The sequence below is a fragment of the Heloderma suspectum genome, chromosome 1 (genome assembly GCF_057233095.1).
Source record: "Heloderma suspectum isolate Gila_16-S chromosome 1, 16-S_ref, whole genome shotgun sequence".
In the NCBI taxonomy this organism is placed as follows: Eukaryota; Metazoa; Chordata; class Lepidosauria; order Squamata; family Helodermatidae; genus Heloderma; species Heloderma suspectum.
In genome coordinates, this window is record NC_139458.1 from 254,675,823 (window position 1) to 254,697,410 (window position 21,588).

At 42.4% G+C, this 21,588-nt stretch overlaps 2 protein-coding genes across 4 annotated transcripts; one reads left to right on the plus strand and one right to left on the minus strand.

Annotated features, from left to right (window-relative positions):
- Positions 1 to 1,342: 1,342 nt before the first annotated feature.
- On the minus strand, positions 1,343 to 6,642 carry THAP5 (THAP domain containing 5). Of its 3 annotated transcripts, none has more exons than XM_084824758.1 (3): positions 6,491 to 6,642; positions 3,699 to 3,888; positions 1,343 to 2,457 (listed from the first exon to the last, which is right to left on the minus strand). In XM_084824758.1, exons 1-3 carry the CDS (start codon positions 6,571 to 6,573, stop codon positions 1,438 to 1,440), a joined length of 1,293 nt encoding a protein of 430 aa, XP_084680884.1. In that variant the 5' UTR covers positions 6,574 to 6,642; the 3' UTR covers positions 1,343 to 1,437. The 3 variants fall into 3 exon arrangements, with proteins under 3 accessions (XP_084680884.1, XP_084680874.1, XP_084680894.1); XM_084824748.1 differs by having other exon boundaries at positions 3,699 to 3,891; XM_084824768.1 differs by having other exon boundaries at positions 3,699 to 3,891; positions 5,970 to 6,642.
- A 263-nt stretch (positions 6,643 to 6,905) lies between these two features.
- Positions 6,906 to 19,562, plus strand: DNAJB9 (DnaJ heat shock protein family (Hsp40) member B9). Its single transcript, XM_084824781.1, has 3 exons — positions 6,906 to 6,953; positions 13,467 to 13,693; positions 15,724 to 19,562. Exons 2-3 carry the CDS (start codon positions 13,477 to 13,479, stop codon positions 16,149 to 16,151), a joined length of 645 nt encoding a protein of 214 aa, XP_084680907.1. The 5' UTR covers positions 6,906 to 6,953; positions 13,467 to 13,476; the 3' UTR covers positions 16,152 to 19,562.
- The last annotated feature ends 2,026 nt before the right edge of the window (positions 19,563 to 21,588 follow it).

Genomic DNA, 21,588 nt, shown 5'->3' on the forward strand with positions numbered 1-21,588 from the left:
TGGGGCACTAACCATTCAGGAAGTACAGTCAAGGGGAGTGCAACACCATCCAGAACAGGTTGAACATACTCCATCCGGTCAGAAGAACCACCAACAGCATCTCAGTTTTGTCTGGATTGAGCTTCAGTTTATTAGTCCTCATCCAGTCCATTGTTGCAGCCAGGCACTGATTCAGCACATCCACAGCCTCGCCTAAAGAAGATGAAAAGGAGAAATAGAGTTGCATGTCATCAGCATACTGATGACAGCCCATTCCAGATGCCCGCACTCAACAGTTTCATATAGATGCTGAACAGCATGGGGACAAAACTGACCCCTGTGGAACCGCATACTGGAGAATCCACGGGACTGAGCAATATTCCCCAAGCCCCACCTTCTGGAGCTGACCCTCCAAGTAGGAGTGAAATCACTGCAGTACAGTGCCTCCCACTCCCAACTCTCCCAGACAGTCGCCCCAGAAGGATACCATGGTCTATGGTACTGAAAGCTGCTGAGTGGTCAAGGAGAATCAACAGGGCCAGACTGCCCTGTTCAGGTGCATCCAGCCCTTTGCTCACCATAAATCAGCCTAGTCCTGTGTTCTAAATGGCTTAAGTAGAAGCTAAGATCCATTGAAACTAATAGATGTGGGCTGCAATCCTAATTGCATCTACCAGGGAGTAAGTCCTGTGGAACACAATGGAATTTATTTCTGAATAAACATGCTTAGGATTGCATTATTGTTTATGTAATACCATCAGGCTCAGGAAGTGAGGTTTCTGTCTTGAAGCCAATGGGGGTAAAGAGATTGGGCTCCCCCCTACAAAGTTGAAGCTATGGTCCTCTGCACACTTACTTGGGAGAAACCATCAATGAACTCATTATACTTCCTAGTAAACTGCATCGTCTAAGGCTTTATTGCTGCACTCCTATGCACAATTAAGAGTATGTCCTGTTCAACTCACTCCGTATACTATAAACATGCATAACATTGGGTTGTGCTTCTTTCTGAATAGCCAAGCTATTGGTGTTCCTTCTTAAGGAATTAGAGGGAACCTGATTAATGCCACTGGATTTGATCCAGACACGCTGTTCCATAGATGGAAGGGCTCCTTCTGTCTGCAGAAGTGACTCTGATCTAGCAAAGGCTCCCACCAGGAGGCAGCAGCAACCCTCACTGATTTTTCCTTCTCTATTCAGCCCTCAGTGCCACCTCCATTGCAGTTCCAGAGCAGATTTTTTAGGGGACAGCAAAGGAAGATGTAGGGGGAAGGGGAAATCTGTGATGCTTATCTCCTCCCCACTTCCAAGGACAGGAATGCCCAATTAGCAGAGTTCTACTCCAAGCAATTCTGGATCCAGCGCATTAACTACATTAAATACTGTCATTAAAATGAGTAAACAGTATCATCCAGGAAGTATAAAGTAGTAATAACTGAAGCAATCACTTTAAAGCTTTTATTGTATCATAGTAACTTCAAATGTTGTGAAACAGTTTTCTACAATTTTCAGTTTTTCTTCAGAAAGGAGATTTTCTTGCTTCAGTTTTGCAATAAGCGCTTCTAGGGATTTGAGTCTGCTTAAGGTTTTCCTCTCCTGTACTTCTAAAAGTGCTATTTTGGAGTGCAGCTTTGTAATTTTTTGCCAGAGTTGTTCCCTGTCTGTGTCTTGTCTACAGTATGAATGCTCAGTTTGTAGTACTTCAATGCCACTGCAACTGGTGATACACACAGATTGTTCAATGTCTATGTTTAATTTCTGTTCTGCAGGTACAAATGAGCCCTCCAACAACAAGGGAGTTCTTGAGCCCGCAGAAGGAACTATAATGGTGATGACAGACTCTTTATTTCCACTGAACTGTTCTAAAGCTTGCGACACGGTGTGGAGCAACACAGAGTTTTCATCAGTTTGTTGTACTTCCACTGAACAGCCTGCAGCGTGAGCGTCCGGTTGATCAGATGGGAGATCAGAAATTGGTACGGTGACATTATTAAATTCCAGAGATGAATCCAAGTGTTCAAGATGCAGAGCCTGCAAAACCGTAGCTTTAGAATCTGAGACATGCTCAAGACACGAATAAAGATCATGAACGGAAGTTTGCAAAATTGTGGTTGCACTACTGAGGAGGTTCTCTACAGAGTAATTAGAACTATTTTCTGGGGAGCGCGAATCGACGGCGCCTGCATTTTGCACATCAGCTGCTATTAACACAGAACTTGTTTGCTCCACATTCTGTTTAACTAAGTTATTTGGATATGCAATGTCATTTTCAACTTTTACTATATTCTGAAGTAGTCCTTCCTTTGCTGGTGACTTGTTTAAAGCTGTACAAAGTGCTTTTCTGTATAGGCTTTCTTCAAGTATAATATTTCTCTTTGGTGAACAAGATTTAGGAGATGTAGTTGTTACACTCATGTTCCTTTCTTTGATATCTTCTATTCTTTTCTCTTGCATTTTCTTTTGGGAAAGTCCTTTTTCCTAAAAAGAGAAACATTCCATTTGATTAAAAAGCCACTGAGCATGAGACACTGCACAGAGATTCTTTCTCCCATGCTGCTTTACAATGCAGTCCTACGGATGTTTACACAAAAGTAAGTCCCATTGTGGTCCATAGAGTTTACTCCTACTGAGCACAGGGCTGCGGCCTTAAATGCATTACTATAATCCTGCTGCTCAAAAGGAATGTAATCAATGTCCATAATCAGCCATTCCTCTATGATGGACAGTTTACACATTTGGGGTTGGATCCAGAATCTGTCTTCCACGAGAGGAAGGGCTCCACTCGTGGAATGTTCCTCCACCCAATTTTGGGGAATCCCCCTCCTGCCCACACAACTTACCCCATTCTGCAAGGTCTCCTGACTCTCTGTAGCATTTTCAAGGGGTTGGAGGGGCTGCCATGGGAAGGAGGGGGCAGGGAAGTCCACTTCAGTCAGCGCAATCGATCCAGCGTAAATCTGGATCCAACCCCTGCTAAATAATGTTTAGGCATCTATCTTGGATTATTTTATTTTCAACATTAAAATAAACCCAGTCAAAACTAAAACCAATGTTGTAATTAACTTTTTTCAGGTGACTATCCCTAAGAAATGCACATATTTATGTGCACAGCTCTCCAGGCATGTTAAAATTAGCATGTGAAAACTTTTCAGCACCTTCACTGAGTTGCCCTGTCTTTTTCCAAGTAAAGCTTTAAATTTGTTGGCATATGACATTTCAACCACACTAGGTCCACTTTACTGAAATTTCCCTTATTCAGCTATTTCAGTTCAATCACCTCTGGCTACTGAGAAAACTTTTTCAAACATTTATGCAGTGTGTAAAGTTAACTTGCCATACTTTTTTTAGTTTTGTTTATCAAATATGTTTATCAAAGAAGTCAAATATACTACACTGGATCCCACCAATTTCGGGCAGTGGAAAATTTTTCCAGAAAACCCATATCACTGGTTGGTACTAATAGGGATTTTGTGAAATCTCAGCTTAGCCACAAGGTCACATGGCATTATTGTCACCAAGTCATGTCAGCAAGCTGCAGATCTCCCATCTCACCTTCTTACCCCTCCCCCCTCCCCCTAAGCAGACAAATGTCCATGAACAATTTAGGAATGGCTCTAATACTGATCCCGTTAAAGTCAACAGAAATACTCCCACTGTCACCGTGAGGCAAGTATCTTCTATCACGTGACTTATTTCTAGTCTGCAATGTATTGTTTTACCTGATTATCAGATGATGAAAATATTGTTGGCACAGCAGTTGTTTTCAAATATCGAATACCCCATCGCACATCAAGAGAATCTGGTGTAAAATGGTCACTGCAGAGGACCTGATGCTTACTGGGAGTCCAAGTGTCACACTTCATATTCCGTAACCATTTCTCTAACCTTTCTTTATCATGAAGAGGAAATCTGCTTCAAAAGATTTGTACAAAACAGGATATTATGCTTCAGGTAAAGTACTGCCTGCACCATTTTGGCATTCCTGTACATTAGGATTTATCTATGGTCTTAAAAAACATATTATTATTAGCAGTATTGAAAACTAGCAAGCATGAGGGTTCTATATAAACTAAATGGTTTGGATAATTCCTCAGCCAAATGGCATGAAATCACAATCCAAAGTGTTGGTACTGACCTATGAAGCTCTAAGTGGCTTAGGACCATTGCAGGTATCTCAGGGACTTCTTTTAACCACATGAATCTGCCAATGAATGAAGATCTGCCTCAGAGGCTCTTATCAGAGTTCTACCACCACCAGAGAAGAGGGAAGTGATTGGAGCCAGGACCTTTTTCTACGGTGGTACCAGGTGAAACCACTTTTAGTTTCCCAAGTATTTTAGATCTGTTTCTTTCACTTGACTTTTATATAGATGTGCTGCTGTGTTATACATGTTGTGACATACATTTTGTGAATGTTAACTTATTTGACATCTGTGTGAACTTTCCAGCTGAAGAACAGGAAATCAAATGCTTAATAAGCAAACAGCTCATGTAATTTATTTGATTGTATACCTATAAAGTATTTCTTTTCCCCAGCAACAGTGTGTTTTGTCAGAGGTTCTGCATTCTTTAACAAAAAAAAAAACCATTCTACTGAAGTATCAGAATTCTGGTTTAAATATCTATTCTTCTTATTTCACTAAAAAATTGACGTTTGATACAATCCAATTCTTTATAGCCATCATTCTTGGCTTTCTTGAAAAACAACAATGAAGAGCCTTGTGGCACCTTGAAGACTAACAAATTTATTCTGGCTAATGTATCTATTATTTAGGATGACTTACATATAACTATGTAAGTCTCTTGGAAACTTTATTCTTACTGGACACAGCCAATATCATGATGGCCATTGGGAAAGCCGCAAGCAACAAAACGATATACAAATCATTACAAGACCTACCTATACTTCCTTGAATGGATGAATGGTTGCTATAGTTGCCTAGTGCTAAAGAAAATGAACTCTAAATGTGCTCTGATGCTCTGCTTCTCAGCCCTGTCACAGAAAATTGGTACCGGGGCTAAACTTTGGAGACCCCTGTTCAAATTATGTTGGAATTTCTTGTGTGCCCAGAACATCAATTTTGCACTATTAACATGAATAAACATATTAACTGTACTGTGATATCATTAAACTAATGCTAAATACTTGCAGGAATACACCTTATAGCCAAATCTGTATAATTTTGTGGCAGCTGATAAAAAAGCCATCCTTTTGCAACCCTGTGTATATTTACTTGGGGTTACGTCCCAAGAAAACATGCATAAAAATAAGGAGGCCATAAGACTCCTTATTTTTCAGTGCTTTGTTTTATAATTAGTTTGTTCTTTTTGGCAGCGAAGAGATGAAAGTCACACTCTCATCTAATCTGGCAGCACTAACCCACGTTACATTTCTAGCCCACTGTCCATGGTTCTTTCCACCAACCCATTTTATCCTCACAACAACCCTGTGAGGTAGGTCAGGCTGAGAGATAGAAAATGGTCCAAGGTCATCCAGTGAACTTCATGGCTGAGTGAGATTTGAACCCAGACCTCCCAGTCCTAGTTTGATACTCTAGCCACTCCATCATACTGACTCTTGAAATGGCAAAGGGTTGCAGGTACAGTCTGGACTCTGAATGCACCTATGCACTTTGGGGAAGGAAACCACAAACATATTCAGCTTCTTTCTCCTACTGTTGCTTTGCATCCTTGCAGCTGCTTATGAGGCAAGCAAAGGGCTGGATGTGCCTGATCTTGTCTGATTTTATAAGCTAAGCAGGATCAGCCCTGGTTAGTACTTGGATGGGGGACCATTTGGGAATCAGGCTTCCTGCACTGAGCAGGGGGTTAGACTTGATGGTCTTGTAGGCCCCTTCCAACCCTATGATTCTATGTCTGAGGAGTCTGGCTTCTATAATAGACTACATATGATTGAAGTGATCCACTTACTGGAAATACGCATGGTGCGCCTCACATTTTACCCACAGAAAATAACACAGAGCACTAACCTGAAATCCGGTTAATACATGCACAGCAAAGTGTGTATGCATAAGGAGGAATGTGTTCATATGCCGAGGATCTAGCTTTCAGGTGCGAGCAGTGCATAGGGTGCGTGCATTTGCTGCGGCTTCTACCATTTATTCCAGCCTTCCCCAACACGGTGTCCTTTAGCAGTGTTGGGGCTTCAACTCCCATCAGCCCCAGCCAACATGGCCAGTGGTCAGAAAAGATGGGGGTTGTAATCCAACACATCTGCACGGCACCGGATTGGGGAAGGCTGATGTATTCCCTCACATCCATGCTTTGGGTCCTATGCACGCTGCCTGAGGGAGGGAGTCCTCTTGGCACCAGTGGCGCTTCCTTCCAAGTAAACATGGGAAGGATCACGCTGCACGATCCTAGGCACGTTCACCTGGAAGGGAAGCCCCCCGCCCCCCCGCGTTCCTGGAACCTATTTCCCGGGCCACGTGAGCTTAGTGGGGGGGCGGTGCAACGACACCCCTGCAGCCTCCCTAACCGAGGCACTCACGGGTAGAAGCTGAGCTTGCGCTGGTCTCGGGCGCTCTGTCCCGCTCGGTTCCTGCAACAGGTGGCTGCACAGTACCGAGGCATGGCCAGGGCTCCGCCGCCGCCAGCAGTCCCGGATGGCACCCGAGCGACGACGCCTCCCCCTTCTCGTCCGTAGGCATGACCCATAACACACGCTTCCGCTTCCGGGAACTTCTGACCCACCTCCTCCTGGTAGCCGGAAGGGGCGCCGCGTTTGGCGGCGTCAGTCAATCAACCGCTTCGTCACCCGCGCGGGGCAACAACAGCCTTCCACGTGCCCCGAAGCGGGCGGGCCGCGTGACCCCGGGCGGCCAATCGGGAAGCGCTTCGTGTAGGGCCGTCGCCCTTGTTCTTCGCGCCGCGCCTCTCAGGCGACGTTATAAGCCGAGCCTCGCAGAGAGCGAAGCGACCGACCGACCGGCGGACGGAGGGCGCGGGGCGCGGTGAGTGCGGGCGGCGACGGGGACCGCTGGCCGGGCGACCCGGAGGAGCCCTCCCCAGAGCTGCTCCCGTAGCGGCGGAAGGGAAGGGAAGGGAAGGGAAGGGAAGGGAAGGGAAGGGAAGGGAAGGGAGGCCAAGCCCCCAGGGAAGGCGAAGTGGGGCTCCTTCAGCAAGGGGAGGGGGTCATTGTAAGGGGGTGGACGCGAGTAATGCTGTTGGGGTGTATCCAATGTTAGTTTTGAGGCCCATTCGTTTCAGTAGGTCTACTCGAAGTAGGACTAACATCGGACGCAACTTTTTTTTGCCACCTTCGCTGTAGAGTCAGTTGTTAAGTGGCGTGGATTTTTGTGTCGTCGGGAACGAGTTGTGTGTAAACTTTATTCCTTTCTTGAGCAGTTCTTGCCTCGCCCTTCAGCAGAAGTTGCTGGCAGAATGGCTGGCAAACCCAGAGGTTCTCCTCGCACCTCACAACAGTCCTGTGACATTGACTGGCTGCTCAGTGAGTGTCATGGCTGAGTAGGGGTTTGAACGCGAGTTTCCCCAGGCCTAGTTGAATACTCTAACTGTCTTGCCACCCTGGGTCTTCGAGCTTTGCGATCTGCCTTGGAATGGCTCTTCTTCCCTCTTTAATTATAAGGATGGGTGGAGGGGGAGGTTAGGCTGGTGCTGCAGTTACGCCACAGTGATGAGGAAATGGCACTCTGCACATGCTTGGAGGCAGCTTCCTTTATTGATATGTCACATGGCGCTCAGGATTCCATCAAAGCAGAAAGTAAAATGGGGTGGGGTATGTAGTGTCTGGGTAGAGTCTATGTATGGTAAAGGAGGAAAAGCTAGAAAAATAAAATTACCTTGGATAGAAAGCTGATGAAATAAAGGAGGAGGAGGAGGAGGAGGAGAGAGAACCTGGAGTGGAATTCTGTGGCAGGAAACAGCCTGGGTTTCAGCTTTAAAAAGGGAGGTATTGGCAGTGTTGTTTTTTTAAAAGGGAGAGCGGTATTCAAGCCTGAAACTTACCTATCTCTCCCCCCCCCCAGTTGTGGGACCATCACTGAGAAATCCCTGTTCCTAATACCTGCCAGCTTAATGGCTGTAGTTGGTGGGCCACAAAGCAGGGTCTTTAAAGCTGATCTTAATGCTTGAGCAGGTTCATACAGGAATAGGTGGGCATTCAAGTAATGTGTTCCAGAACAGTTTAGGGCTTTTAAGGGCACCTTGAATTGGGCCTGGTATCTAGTAGACAGCCAGTGTAATTGATACAGACTAGGGGAAATATGATCCCAGTGCCTAGCTCCCACAAGCGTCCAGCTGTTGCATTCTGTACCAGTTGAAGTTTCCAAACCATTAGGGGCAGCCTCACATAGAGCACATTATAGCAATCTAACCTGGATGTAACCAAGGCAAGTTAGACTTTGGTTGGGTCAGCTTTTTCCAGGTGGGGCCACAGCTGTTCAACCAACCTAAACTGGTAAAAAGCACGCTTGACAATCAATGCCACCTGCGCCTCTATACACAGTACCAAGTCCATGAGCACTCTTACATGGTAGTAAGTGGCCCTTCAGGGGTAGTATGACCCCATCCAGAGTCAGATCTAAACCACCATCCAGATTAGCAGATTTCCCACCCCACAGTACTTCTGTATTATCTAGATTAAGTTTTAGCATGTTAGTCCTCATCAATCCTAATTCTCTCCCACCCCCTGTCCAGAGTTTTAACTGCCTGCCTGGGATTGGATGCCCAGGGAGGCGGTTGAAAACAGGTGTAAAAGAGAGAGCACTGTCACCCACATCCTGATGGCACCTTAGCCCAAACCTCTGAATGAGTTCTCCCTGGGGTTTCATGTCCCCCATGCTTTTCAACATCTACAAGACAGAACCTTGAGGCACTGAATTGTCAATGGCCAAGGGGTGGAACAAAAGTCTGCCAGTAGCACTTTCTGGGTCAGTCCCCCCAGGAAGGACTGAAGCCACTGTAACACTGTGCCTCCAAGTTCCATCCCAGTGAGAGGATCCAGAAGGTTACTGTTGTCAGTGGCACTGAAAGCCACTGTCTAGGAAAACCAGTAGGATTGCACACCCACCACCACCACAAGTCCATCCACCAGGACAGCTAGGGTGGTTTCTGTCCTGAACCCAGATTGGAATGAATCTAAATCAACATAATTGCGAACTGCCTGACACGACATCCACTCCGTGACATTGCTCAGAAATGGTAGATTTGAAACAGGAATAATTCTCCATAGCCAATTGATCTAGAGTTTGCTTCTTATCAGTGGTTTTATTACTGCCTCCTTCAACTGCTGATATCAATATTGTAAGTCCAGCCCTGGGAGATTTCACCAAGAATCTAAAGAGGAGGTGGTAGGCCTCATTCTTCCAAGCAGCTTCTCAACATCCTCAGGCTACACAAGCTGAAAAATACACATAACAAGACCAGATGGTGCCATAGCTACATCCGTCTCAGATCCTGTCAAAACATTATTCAGTCTTTCACTTTCTAAAGTATAGTTTTTAAATTCAAATGATGTATAAAATAAGTACTTTTCGTGGAGCTATACTGATTTTTAATTAGTCAAATGAAGATTTCAAGAATCTTCATATTTCTCTTTTGGTGTTCAAGGTTAAACTTTAGAAACTGGCCCAATCAGTTTGTAACAAGCTTGATTTACAATAGAAAGTTTTAGTGTGTGCTTTTTAAATAGAATCTATATTATATTGCCCATTTAAGACTAAATTCCTGTTCATTGCATCAAATGTGATTAGAAGATCAAGTTCAAGTACGTAATTTCTTGAAGATTGTTAAAGTATATCTTCTAGAGAAGTGGATTTCATGAAGCAGTAGTTACCAATAGGTAGTAGGATCAAAGAGAACTTGGGCCCAATTCATATTAGTCTTCAGGAGTTACAATGAGCCAGTGTGGTATAGTGATTAGAGTATTGGACTAGGAAGACCCAGGTTCAAATTCCCATTTACCCAGTGAGCTTCATGGCTGACTGTAGACCAGTCATGCTTGCTCAGCCTAACCCAGCTTTTCTCAGCCTGGTGCCCTCCTTTGGCCATGCTGGCTGGGACTGATGGGAGTTGGTCCAAAACATTTAGAGGATACCAGGTTGGGGAAGGCTGGCCTAACCTGTTTCCACCACTCACAGTGGAATAGTCACACTGATGTCTAGAGGAATGACAGACTTAGTCCTATAGGGACTGTTCCTGTGGGACCTCAGAGCTGAAGGGAAGCCCACTGGCCTTTGCCATCAGCCAGGGGTCTGTGGGATGCTGGGTTATGTGGGTCTATATATGTCTACTTAAAGACAGGGAGGCCCACCTGTCCAGATCAATAATACTGTTTAGATTATGTAACTTCAAGAATTGGTACTTGAATCTTTTTGCTTTCTTCTTATGGTTCCTTTCACCTTTTGTGTCTTGTCTATTAGATTGTGAAGCTAGGGGCAGGAACTGTATTGTCTTTTAAAAATCTCTGTACAGTGCTTAGAAAAAAAAAGGTGCTTTGTAAATGATAACCTATCTCACCTCAGGGTAGATGTGAGGATAAAATTTGGGGGGAGTGCTTATAAACTGCCTTGACTTCCTTGATGGAAAGATGTAGTATAAGTATAATATACAGTATAAATAAACCCACTGGGTTGGATCCAGTCTTAATCATACTTTGAGTAGAGCTATTGAAATCAATCAGACTCCATTCCCAATGACTTCAGTTCCATTGATTTCAGTGGGTCTATTGTAAGACTAGATCTGACCCAACATGCAGACAATAAATTTATTATCATTTTTATATTGACCATGTGTTGCCTACCCTTAGTTAGTTTGTCTGTGTAACTTAGAACACACACACACATTTGTCCTCTAGAATCATGATAGCTAGCATGTCTGAGATGGTTTCTAGCTCACTGTTGAGTTTTATTGGTGTTTAGTTGAATCCCCATCAGACCTTGAACAGAATTAGTCTCACGTGGTTATGCTCAGCTGGACCCTTTGCTCCTTATTCCTATCAGGTTTTCTGTCACATAATAGCTTAGGTTTATGAAGTAGAAGCAAGGGATATTCTGTAGTTCACCCTTTTTATCCAGTTGCCATCTTTGCTCCTCCATTAAACAGTGGTACATCTTAAAACTTTGAAAACAAAGAGTGAACATTTTAATAGAAAAGACTGGTATATCCTTAGAGCTATAGTCTTTTCCCGGTGTGTGTTTTCAGAACTCTTACTGGGCCCTAATAAAAAGGAGTGGGGAGGAGAAGATAATTGAGAGAGGAGAGAGGAGACAAAGCTATGAGTGTTGACAGCAAAGCAACTTGTTTGTTTCCAAGTCTTTCCTTCTGTGGTCTCCTTTCTGGGAACAAGATACAAAACAGACATGTTTAGGCATGTGTAGTAATTTGCATATGTAACGTATAAAAACGGTATTGGTGGGGATGTGTGCCATTGTGCAGGCTGACGTAATTACCAATTTTCTGAGATGATGAATATCAGTGCAAGTATTGACCACTGTAGAGATGGCGCATTTGTTTTAACTAATTTATTTATCTTATAACCTGACTTATCTGGTGGGCTCAAAGTGGCTTACAGCAATTTCATCAGAATCTATCTTCTCCCAAAGGTCTCATAATAAGTACTGAGTTTTGATGCCTTGAGGAAGCAAAGGAAGGCAAACTAAAAAATATTCTTTCCATCTGCTGTCAGTCCCATTACCCTCTCTCTACATACACTTTATTCTACTTGCCACCTCCTTCTTATTCTGAGACCACAAATACACAACTAAAAGGGGGGAAATAAAATAAAAATTAAACACCACTGCCTGCCACATCTTTTTTTAAAAGTATAATTAGTTCTTAATTGGTTTACTGTGAAAAAGAGCCAGTGTAGTATAGTGGTGAGAGTGACGGACTAGCAGCCGGAGAGCCGGATTCTAGTCCTCACTTGGCCATGGAAACTCACTGGGTGACTGGGCCAGTCACAGACTCTCAGCCAAACCCACCTCACAGGGTTGTTGTTGTTGTGAGGATAAAACAGAGGAGGATGAGGAGGATAATGTAAGCCGCCTTGGGTTCCTTGTGAGGAAAAAGGCGGGATGTAAATGCAATAAATAAATAAATAAATAAAAAGAAGGGCCCAGTTCTCGCTGAACAAGTAGATGCAACAGGTGGAGATAGTGGTCATAACTCAGTTTTTTTATGTGGGCCAGGAGCAGTATTTTTAATAACAAAGCAATAGTTTCATTATAATACTATCTCCTGTAAAAAGTTCAAATGTGGCTCACATTTTAATAAATGTCAGAAGCAGACTCAACAAAATATCAGGTAACCTTAGCTTACAAAGATAGGTGGTAGGTTTAAGAGATGCACATTTGCCCCTTCTCAGCTGTTAATCCATATGAATGTAGGTTAGCATGCACATTCATACCATTTTTATACTGCTGAATAGCCAAAGCTGTCTGGATGATTCACAAAAATTACAAAAAAACCCAAAAAACTTTCACATACAAAATTTAAAAGCAATTTAAAACAGCTAAAAACCATTACAGTAACATACCAGGACCTGATAAAACAGTTGACTTAAAAAAAAAAAAAAAAATCATATGCTGTCAGATGCCTGGGAATAGAGGACAATCTTAACTTGGTGCCGAAACTGACAGTATTGCATCAGGTGGGCTTCAGTGGGGAGAGCATTCCACAATTGGAGGGTTACCACTTAGAAGGTCCTCTCTCTTGTTGCCACCCTCTGAGTCTCCCTCGGGAAGGAAGGAATTGTTACATGGGGATAGAGCTGGAGGTTTCTTGAGCCCCTTTATGCAATAGCTCTTCCCTTCCACCTTCACAAATTGTATACCTTTTAGGTTCAGATCACCTAGTATTTCCTTGATTCTGCTTCTGATGCTTGTGAAAACGATCTGTACATTTTAAGTGGGGGTAGAAAGGCATGTCTCCCAGTATGGGCTAATTTGGTGCTATCCTTTAATCCTGCCATGATCTTTTTGGTGACTATAAACCTTTATTAATAGAAATATGAGAATAGGTTCTAAACATAAAACTCATTTGATAAAAACCATAAATAACTAAAACAGTTTATAGAAACTTCACTATAATCCTGCCAAAGTGAAGCAAAACTCCCATGGATTGAAGTGATAGTAATCTTAAGTATCTGGCTGGATATTTAATGTAGACTTATATATTTAAATTATAGAAACATATAAAACCTAAATGACACCATTTTAAAAACCCTTCTTTGTTCTGAAAAGGCCTGCTTTTTGAAGTTAAGCCTGTGAGAGCTAGATGCAAGTATAAATGATTTCAAAGGAAGGCTACAGACATCTGTGGGAAATGAAAATATATTAACCGTAGGAACCTCAAATCCTGTGAACCCTTATCTGCCGGAAAAGTTAGCTTAGAAGTAAAGACTTGAAACTGTTTTTTCCCTACAATTTTAAATTAAGTAAATAGTTGGGTAGTGAGACATCTATGTGGCAAAATAATAACGGTGATGTTGCTGTTTTTCTTCCCAGGAGTCTTGAAATGGCGACTACGCAGTCTGTCTTCATATTTGCACTCTGTATTTTAATGATAACAGAATTAATACTAGCTGCAGAAAGTTATTATGACATTCTAGGTGTTCCAAAAAATGCTTCTGATCGTCAAATCAAGAAGGCATTTCACAAATTAGCAATGAAATACCACCCAGACAAAAATAAGAGTCCTGGAGCAGAAGCAAAATTTCGGGAAATTGCAGAAGGTAAGTTAGATCCTATTAAATTTTGTTCAATTTTCATTGATGCTATAGTTGTGAGGAGAGGAGGAGGGCTAGATACATTAAATCTGTTTTGTAAAAATACTTGGCATCTTTCAGATAGAAGTGATGTTTAGCTACTTGTATGAGGGTCTGTGTACTTGTACCTCCTGGAGCTCATGAGAACTAAGATAAACATGAGCCTTAACTCTGCACTCCAGGGAATAAAGATTCATTTACCTTCCACCTGTAGGTCCCTTCAGTCATCTTTGGAAACTTGTGTAAATACACGTTTATCACTATATTTATTAATAATTATAACCTGCCTTTTAGGACAATGTCTTCACAAGGTGGTTTCCAACAGTAGATAAAAACAACTGCAGTAAAAATCGGGAATTGAAATTAAGACTGAATACTGAAATAAACAAAAAAACCTAAGTCCAGCATGGGAGTGATCAAAGCAGGGAGACTTAAGCATGGAATCCAGAAAGGCTTAAACAGTTCTAAGATTGCAGTGTGATCATTTTTGAAAGTGAGTTTGGCAAGTGTGAATCGACTAACCAGGAAAGGTTTAGCCATCTGAGGGAGCAATCCTATGGCTGCTAGACAGCCATAGGATATCTGGTTTTCTGGGAACTGACCTCGGAGCCTGTGCTCCGAGGTTGGTTCCTGGAGAACTGACCTTCCCCCACTTCTGCATTGCCTCGCAGGTGGTGTGGAAAAGCCCCGTGCTCCGCACTCGCAAGAGGAGCGCAGAGTGGCTGAAATGAGGCGTTCCCAGGGGGCATTCCAGGGTGGGGAGGGTGGAATGCCTGTACGACACATCCAATGTGTCGTATGGCAGCCTTATCCCCCGCTCTGCCCTCCCACGGCTATACAGCCGCAATCGGCTTAGCTGAAAATGCAGAGCAGGAGAAGTGCGGAGGGAAGGATCCCCTCTGTGCTTCTGCCCTTCATTGGATAGGCAGTTGCCTCCAAGTTTAGAGGCGGCCGCATATCTGCGTAGGATAGCACCTTTAATTACATTTTACTGGAAATTAATATAAAAGCACATGATTAGGATAACACAGTGTGCTCTATCCTAGCAACTAGCATTCCCAAATTAATAATTATCTATTGTGCCATATTGGCATGCACTTTATTTTTAATAGATTTTTAGTGCCCTTAAGGAGGCTCTGGTACATGTTTCTAAGTTGGGGTTCAGACAATCAGTGGGGGAAACAATGCAGCATCTGTGGTTTCCTCCACCCTCGTGCATGCTGGTTGCGTGACCGGGATTACCCTAATTACTGATGCTGTGTCATGGGTTGCAATGTCATCTGAACCTGACGTGGGCATAGTACATTTTCACCCACCCTACAACCCATGACTTGCAGTGAAAATGCGCTATGCCCGCACCATGCGCTGGGTTTGGATGACACAGCAACCTGCAATGCAGCATGGGTAATTACAGTAATCACGGGGAGTGGAGGAACAAATGCTGCATTATTTCTCCCGCTGATCATCTGAACAACCCCAAAGACTGCAGTCCTATATATACTCAGAAAGTAAGCTACATTGAGTTCAGTGGGACTAATTCCCAGATAAATGTCTACAGGATTGCAGCCTAAATCAGTTTCTTAAATGAGTTTTTTTACTTTTCCCTGAGAATTTTAAATGAAACTGATCTGGAAGGATTGTAACCCAGTGGTAGAGTATATTCTTCACATGCAAAAGGTCTCAGTAGGGCTGGTAAAGCTCATGTCTGGAGAGCTGCTAGTCTGTTTAGACTCAATAGCAGCTACATTGACCAATGGTCTGACTTGGTATAAGGTGGCTTTCTATTTCTGTGTGATCTACATCAACAGGGATGTGGTGGTCCATCTTGAAAGCACAGTTTTTTCTCAGTCCTGTTACTTGGGAGCCTTTAACTTGAAATGGCTAGGAACTGAACACGCATGCAAAAGTATATGCTCTACTACTGAGCGAAGACTGTTCTCTCGGTTAGTGTGTGTTAACATAAAGATTTAAAACTGCTTCTTGCATTGCTTTTACAGCATATGAAACGTTGTCAGATGAAAACAAACGTAGAGAATATGACCAATTTGGACGAAGAAGCAACGGAAACTCTTTTCAACAGCCATTTAACTTCAATTTTGATGACTTGTTTAAAGACTTTGACTTTTTTGGCCAAAGCCACAATACACAGTCAAAGAAACATTTTGAAAATCACTTTCAGAGTCATCAGCAGGCTCACAGCAGACAAAGACGTTCTTTCCCAGAATTTTCCTTTGGAGGAGCAGGAATGTTTGATGACATGTTTGAAGACATGGAAAAAATGTTTTCATTTAGTGAATTTGACAACACGCACCAGCATACGATGCGAACTGAAAACAAATTCCATGGATCTAGTAAGCACTGCAGAACTGTCACTCAGCGTCGAGGAAACATGGTTACTACGTTCACAGACTGTTCTGGACAATAATACTCTGCAGTTTCCTTCCTCTGTACTGCCCTTAACAACTTTTCCTTTTTATCCTTTGCTGCTAAAGCACAGAGATCCTTTTGCGAACTGTGTGAGATTTATAGCTTAATCACTTTAACTGCTGATAATAAGCTGTAGCTAAACTGATAAATATTACCAGAAGTGCAACAAAACAAAATGGGATGACATTAAGTTATTCTACTGGCTACATAGAATGTCCATGTGGGGGGGAGATCTCCATATGACAGTGTTAGATTCTATTTTTAATAACATAGAAGCAAGGTTACCAGATTACCTCACTGTTATGTTTATACTTTACACTTGGTGAAGTGTTGAGTTAGTGGTACACTAGACATCATTACTGTCAGATTTCTGTTTCTTTAAAGTGTTAACCTGTTGAGTGCTTGTGTGATGTTATGTTTTTAATTAGCACTATGTTTACCTACTGTAATCCCGAGTTTTGCAAGTTGCCAGTAGTGACTTCAAAATACAGTAAAAACATTAAAATTTGATGTATTTTAATTTGTATGATTGTGTTTAGCAAAATTGACCTTACAACTATAGCTAGTCCTTGAGTACAGAACGTTAGGGTGTACTGGCAGGATCCCAGCCACATCACACTCCAACATTCCAGGTGCTCTTAAGTCATTCTTCGCCTGTTGTAAGTTTCATTGAATTGACACAGTGATGGCATAAATAAAACTACAGTTTTATTAAAACAAGGATAAAACAAGGATAAGGGGGGGGGGGGCACCTGACTTTAACCTCTGTTCCTTTAACCTAGTGAATATATAAATCTGCAAGGTGGATCTCATTTCCCTTACAGTCCCAGCCTTTTTTTATTTGTGTGTGTGTGTGTGGGGGGGGGGGGGCTATAGCTGTTCCCTCATACTTCCATTGACCCCTATCAGTGATTCTGTATGTTAATAGGGTCAGTATTTCACTGACTAAGCTATTTTTCGTTTTCCCTTCAGTGGCTTCAGTTCAAGGTCCTGTAAGAGGTTCAGCATCTGCCTTGTCTTTCCCCTGATCACATGATAAGCTGAAACACCTCCCCTGCTGAAGGGGTAATGAACATGTAGTAATGTTCATTACCCCTTCAGACAAACTCAAAGCCAACATGGATTTGTCAAAAACAAGTCCTGCCAGACAAATCTGATCTCATTTTTTGATCAAGTAACCTTCCTTGTAGACCGTGGGAATGCTGTAGACATCATATACCTCGACTTCAGCAAAGCTTTTGACAAAGTGCCCCATGATATCCTGTTGAGCAAACTAGCTTAGAGTGGGCTAGATGAAACAACGATCCGGTGGATCCACAGTTGGCTACAGAATCGGACTCAAAGAGTGCTTACCAATGGAAACTTCTCAAACTAGAGAGAGGTGACGAGTGGGGTACCGCAGGGCTCAGTCCTGGGCCCAGTGCTCTTCAACATTCTTATTAATGACTTGGAAGAGGAGGTGCAGGGAATGCTGATCAAATTTGCAGATGACACAAAATTGGGCAGGATAGCTAATACTTTGGAAGACAGAAACAAAATTCAAAGTGATCTGGATAGACTGGAGCGCTGGGCAGAAAACAATAGAATGACATTTAATAGAGATAAATGCTAAGTTCTGCACCTAGGAAAAAGAAACCAAATGCACAGTTGCAAGATGAGGGATATGTGGCTCAACAACACGACAAGCGAGAAGGGTCTTGGAATTGTTGTGGATCACAAGCTGAATATAAGCCAGCAATGGGATGTGGCTGAAAAAAAGGCAAATGCTCTTTTGGGCTGCATTAATAAAAGCATACCTTCCAAATCCCGGGAAGTACTAGTTCCCTTCTAATCAGCACTGGTTAGGCCTCATCTGGAGTATTGTGTCCAGTTCTGGGCACCACAAAGGATGCAGACAAACTGGAGAGGGTTCAGAGGAGGGCAACAAAGATGATCAGGGGACTGGAAACAAAGCCCTATGAAGAGAGACTGAAAGAACTGGGCATGTTTAGCCTTGAGAAGAGAAGACTGGGGAGATACGATAGCGCTCTTCAAGTACTTGAAAGGTTGTCATAGAGACGAAGGCCAGGATCTCTTCTCGATCATTCCAGAGTGCAGGACACGGAATAATGGGCTCAAGTTACAGGAAGCCAGATTCTGGCTGAACATCAGGAGAAACTTCCTGACTGTTAGAGCAGTACAACAGTGGAACCAATGACCTAGGGAGGTGGTGGGCTCTCCCACACTGGAGGCATTCAAGTTGAGGCTGGACAGCCATCTGTCGGGGGTGCTCTGACTTGGATTCCTGCATTGAGCAGGGGGTTGGACTCGATGACCTTGTAGGCCCCTTCCAACCCTACTGTTCTATGATTCTATATGTGGCAAGTGTGCCACTAGGGATGGATTGATTGAAGTCGAGGTGATTTAAATTATTTATTTAAATCAGCAAGTTTAAATCAAGTTTCCCATTTAAACGTTTTCATGTTTCCTGAACAATCTCCAAATCAGTAAACCATGTTAATTTACAACTGAATAGGGTACTATTTACGCTGTTCAAATCTTACAAGCAGTCTTTGCATCTTTGTCTCACTGTATATATTTTGCATACTTTCCTTTTTTACCTATAGAAGGAATGGAATGTCTTTTAAAACATTCCCATATAGACTCTTGCTTATGACTAGCACCCATGACAGTTTGAGGTTAACAGCATAATCCTATATAAGTCTTCTCAGAAATAAGTTCCATAGCATTCAATGGGGCATACCTCTAGGTAAGTGGGTATAGGATTGTAGCCTTAGTATGAGAATACTGGGAGATGCACACTGGACAATTCTGCCACCTTTTTCTTGCCAAAGCTGCTCCTTTCTGCTTCAGCCCAGCTTTGCCCTCACAAAAAACAAACTACCAAACAAAAATGAAATGCCCATGACTGATAGGTCAAAGCAAGGTTTAATAGTTACTGGGCAGAAAATATCCACTTTAAAAAAATTAATCTTTTTTTGGGGGGGGGATATTTTAAGCACCTATTTGTATCTTCCCTGCTATATTGTCTTTCTGCCTTCTTCACTAACTCACACTTGCTTGATCTAACTCTACCACCACATAAGCACAGAACACCAATCCTATCTAGCCTGTGTCCTTGCACATGCTATTTTACTCAGAAACCGGAAGCCCAGAATTTTCAAGTAGCAAGAGCTGGTAGTTAGGTTGGACAGAGCCATTTTCATGAGACAAAATACTGAAATTAATGCCTATGTTTGATTGGTAGGTAACTTCATTTTTATGAAACTATATAAGTGTAGGCTTAGCATGTTTATGATGAGATTTAATTGTAACTATGTTATTTTTTAAGTGAGAAATTTAGTATTTATGATTAAAAAACTCTTTAAATAAAAAAATCTGATTTAAATAAAAACACTGATTTTTATCCACCCTGTGTGCCACACAATGAGTGATGGTTTGCTAGAGGCATCTTCGTTGCTTTGTCCTGTTGTCTCTAGGCCTCGTATTTGGTCTCTCCCAGGAAGCTCTAATAAAGTACAGTCCCTTCATATCTTGATGGTTGACCCCTGTGTCAATGAAATACTGGTGATTAAGAAAAGGCTAGGCTCCTACAACCTACTGCTGGATGCAAAACCAGCTATGCAATCATGGGTCAGATTGTGGCCTTATTGGTGTAGAGCAGCCTTCCCTGCCTTGGGTCCCTCCAGTTGTGAGGGATGAGAGTTGTTTCCGATCTACAATTGGCCATACTTGCTGGGGCTGATGAGAGCTGTAAGCATCTGGAGAGACCCAGGTTGGGGGTGGCTGGTGTCTTCACCTTGGCATGCGTTAGCGTTACTAGATCTGTTCCCTGCACTAGAGCCCCATGTCTTTCTGTATGCCATGCTCAAATATGTATATGTCTGATCCCGTTTTTTGTGTCTGCAGTCAGTTGAATAGAAGCTACTGATATGCTTCAGAGCAAGTTCTGACTGTAGTAATGAGCATGGAGGGAATAGTGATTAAGAGACCCATATAGCTTTTTTGTGGTTGCAACCTGAATTGATTTTCCTGTCTTGGGACTAGTTCATACATACACCTTGCATCTTGTAATACATGGCTGCAGAAATCAGCAAAGCTTCATGTTATCAGAGTTTATTTGTTGGATATTAACAGTCCAAAGAGAAGCATGCTCACTTGGAATGAAGCCTCATTAAAATGCTGTGGATCATATGAGTGAGGTTCAGAGAAACCAGGTTAGAGGCAGAACATACAAGCACATATTGTGGAGAAATGTGTCGCGATTACCATCTATGTACAGTTACACAAAAGTAAACATGCTTTTAACATGTAGTTCCACCTTAAATACCCAAGTTCAATATTTCATACATTGTCTGACTCCAGCTGGATATTAAGGCTTGATACCTGGAAGTTTGCCCCCCATAAAAGTTTTGGGCAGCCATTGGTGAAACAACTCTTGTTCTTTCTGTACAAAAGAGAAGATTTGAATGCACGCATACATACTTTTTAATATGTGTGTGTGTAGGTGGATGTGGGCTAGAGGGTCTATAATAGATCCAGATCCTGAGACAATTCCTGTTCTAGAGGCATGGAATTCTGGGGGCTTGAATTTTTGTTAACATACTGGAAGCAGGATGTCCTATAACAAATTAGTTACCATATCTTTTATATACTTTGCTGAAAGCATCTCATATAAACAGATCTTAAAGGTGTAATACAAATGCTTGAAGCTATCTTATACTAAATCTAACTGCTTAGTAAACACATCACAGCAGACTTGTGAGAGGGTTCCTTTAAATTGCACCAGCTGGTAATCCCTTCCAAATATCATGCAGCCTGCATAACTGTGTGCCACAGAGTTATTTGATCACACAGGTTTACAGACATGAATGGTAGGGTGAATAATGTGGTCAAACTTAAAATCCTTTTGAGACCTGAGAAGCAATTTCTTCATTCACAGATTCTTATCAGAATACAGGGGGAAAGTTTGATACAATGTCGGTGCTGGGCAATTCCCCTATGGGCTAGCTCTTCACTCTTCTGTGATGGTGGAATTTCCTATAATGTACTATAAGAATACAACGGTTACTTTTTTAAAAAAAGTGAAGCTCTTTTCAGCACTGTTACAGATCTTTTAAAAGGACATCTCATATTCCATAAAAATACCCACAGTTTCCTGTTGTTGTTCCCTCTTCTCTCCACTCACAAGCATGGAGTATGCTGTTTTTGGTGGAGTAGCACCTGTGAAATTGTATGTATTTTCATTGTATCTTGTTTTTAGCCCTCTTTTTTCTTTCCTTTGTTCTTCCTACTTGGAAAGGCATACAAGCAACAACAGAATATAGATATTAATGTTAAAATGCCGTTGCTCCCCTAGACTTTAATTATTGTTCTGCTATGTGCTTAATTAGTCTGTGGGAGAAAACACCCATACGATCCCACAAATAATTGTA

Excerpts from the sequence above, each read along its gene's own strand:
- THAP5 (XM_084824748.1), bottom strand. The coding sequence starts at position 6,573 with ATGCCTCGGTACTGTGCAGCCACCTGTTGCAGGAACCGAGCGGGACAG. Across the intron at positions 3,892-6,490 it reads CGCAAGCTCAGCTTCTACCC|CAGATTTCCTCTTCATGATA; the intron begins GTGAGTGCCTCG and ends AATCTTTTGAAG. Across the intron at positions 2,458-3,698 it reads TTTCATCATCTGATAATCAG|GAAAAAGGACTTTCCCAAAA; the intron begins GTAAAACAATAC and ends TTCTCTTTTTAG.
- DNAJB9 (XM_084824781.1), top strand. The coding sequence starts at position 13,477 with ATGGCGACTACGCAGTCTGTCTTCATATTTGCACTCTGTATTTTAATG. Across the intron at positions 13,694-15,723 it reads ATTTCGGGAAATTGCAGAAG|CATATGAAACGTTGTCAGAT; the intron begins GTAAGTTAGATC and ends TTGCTTTTACAG.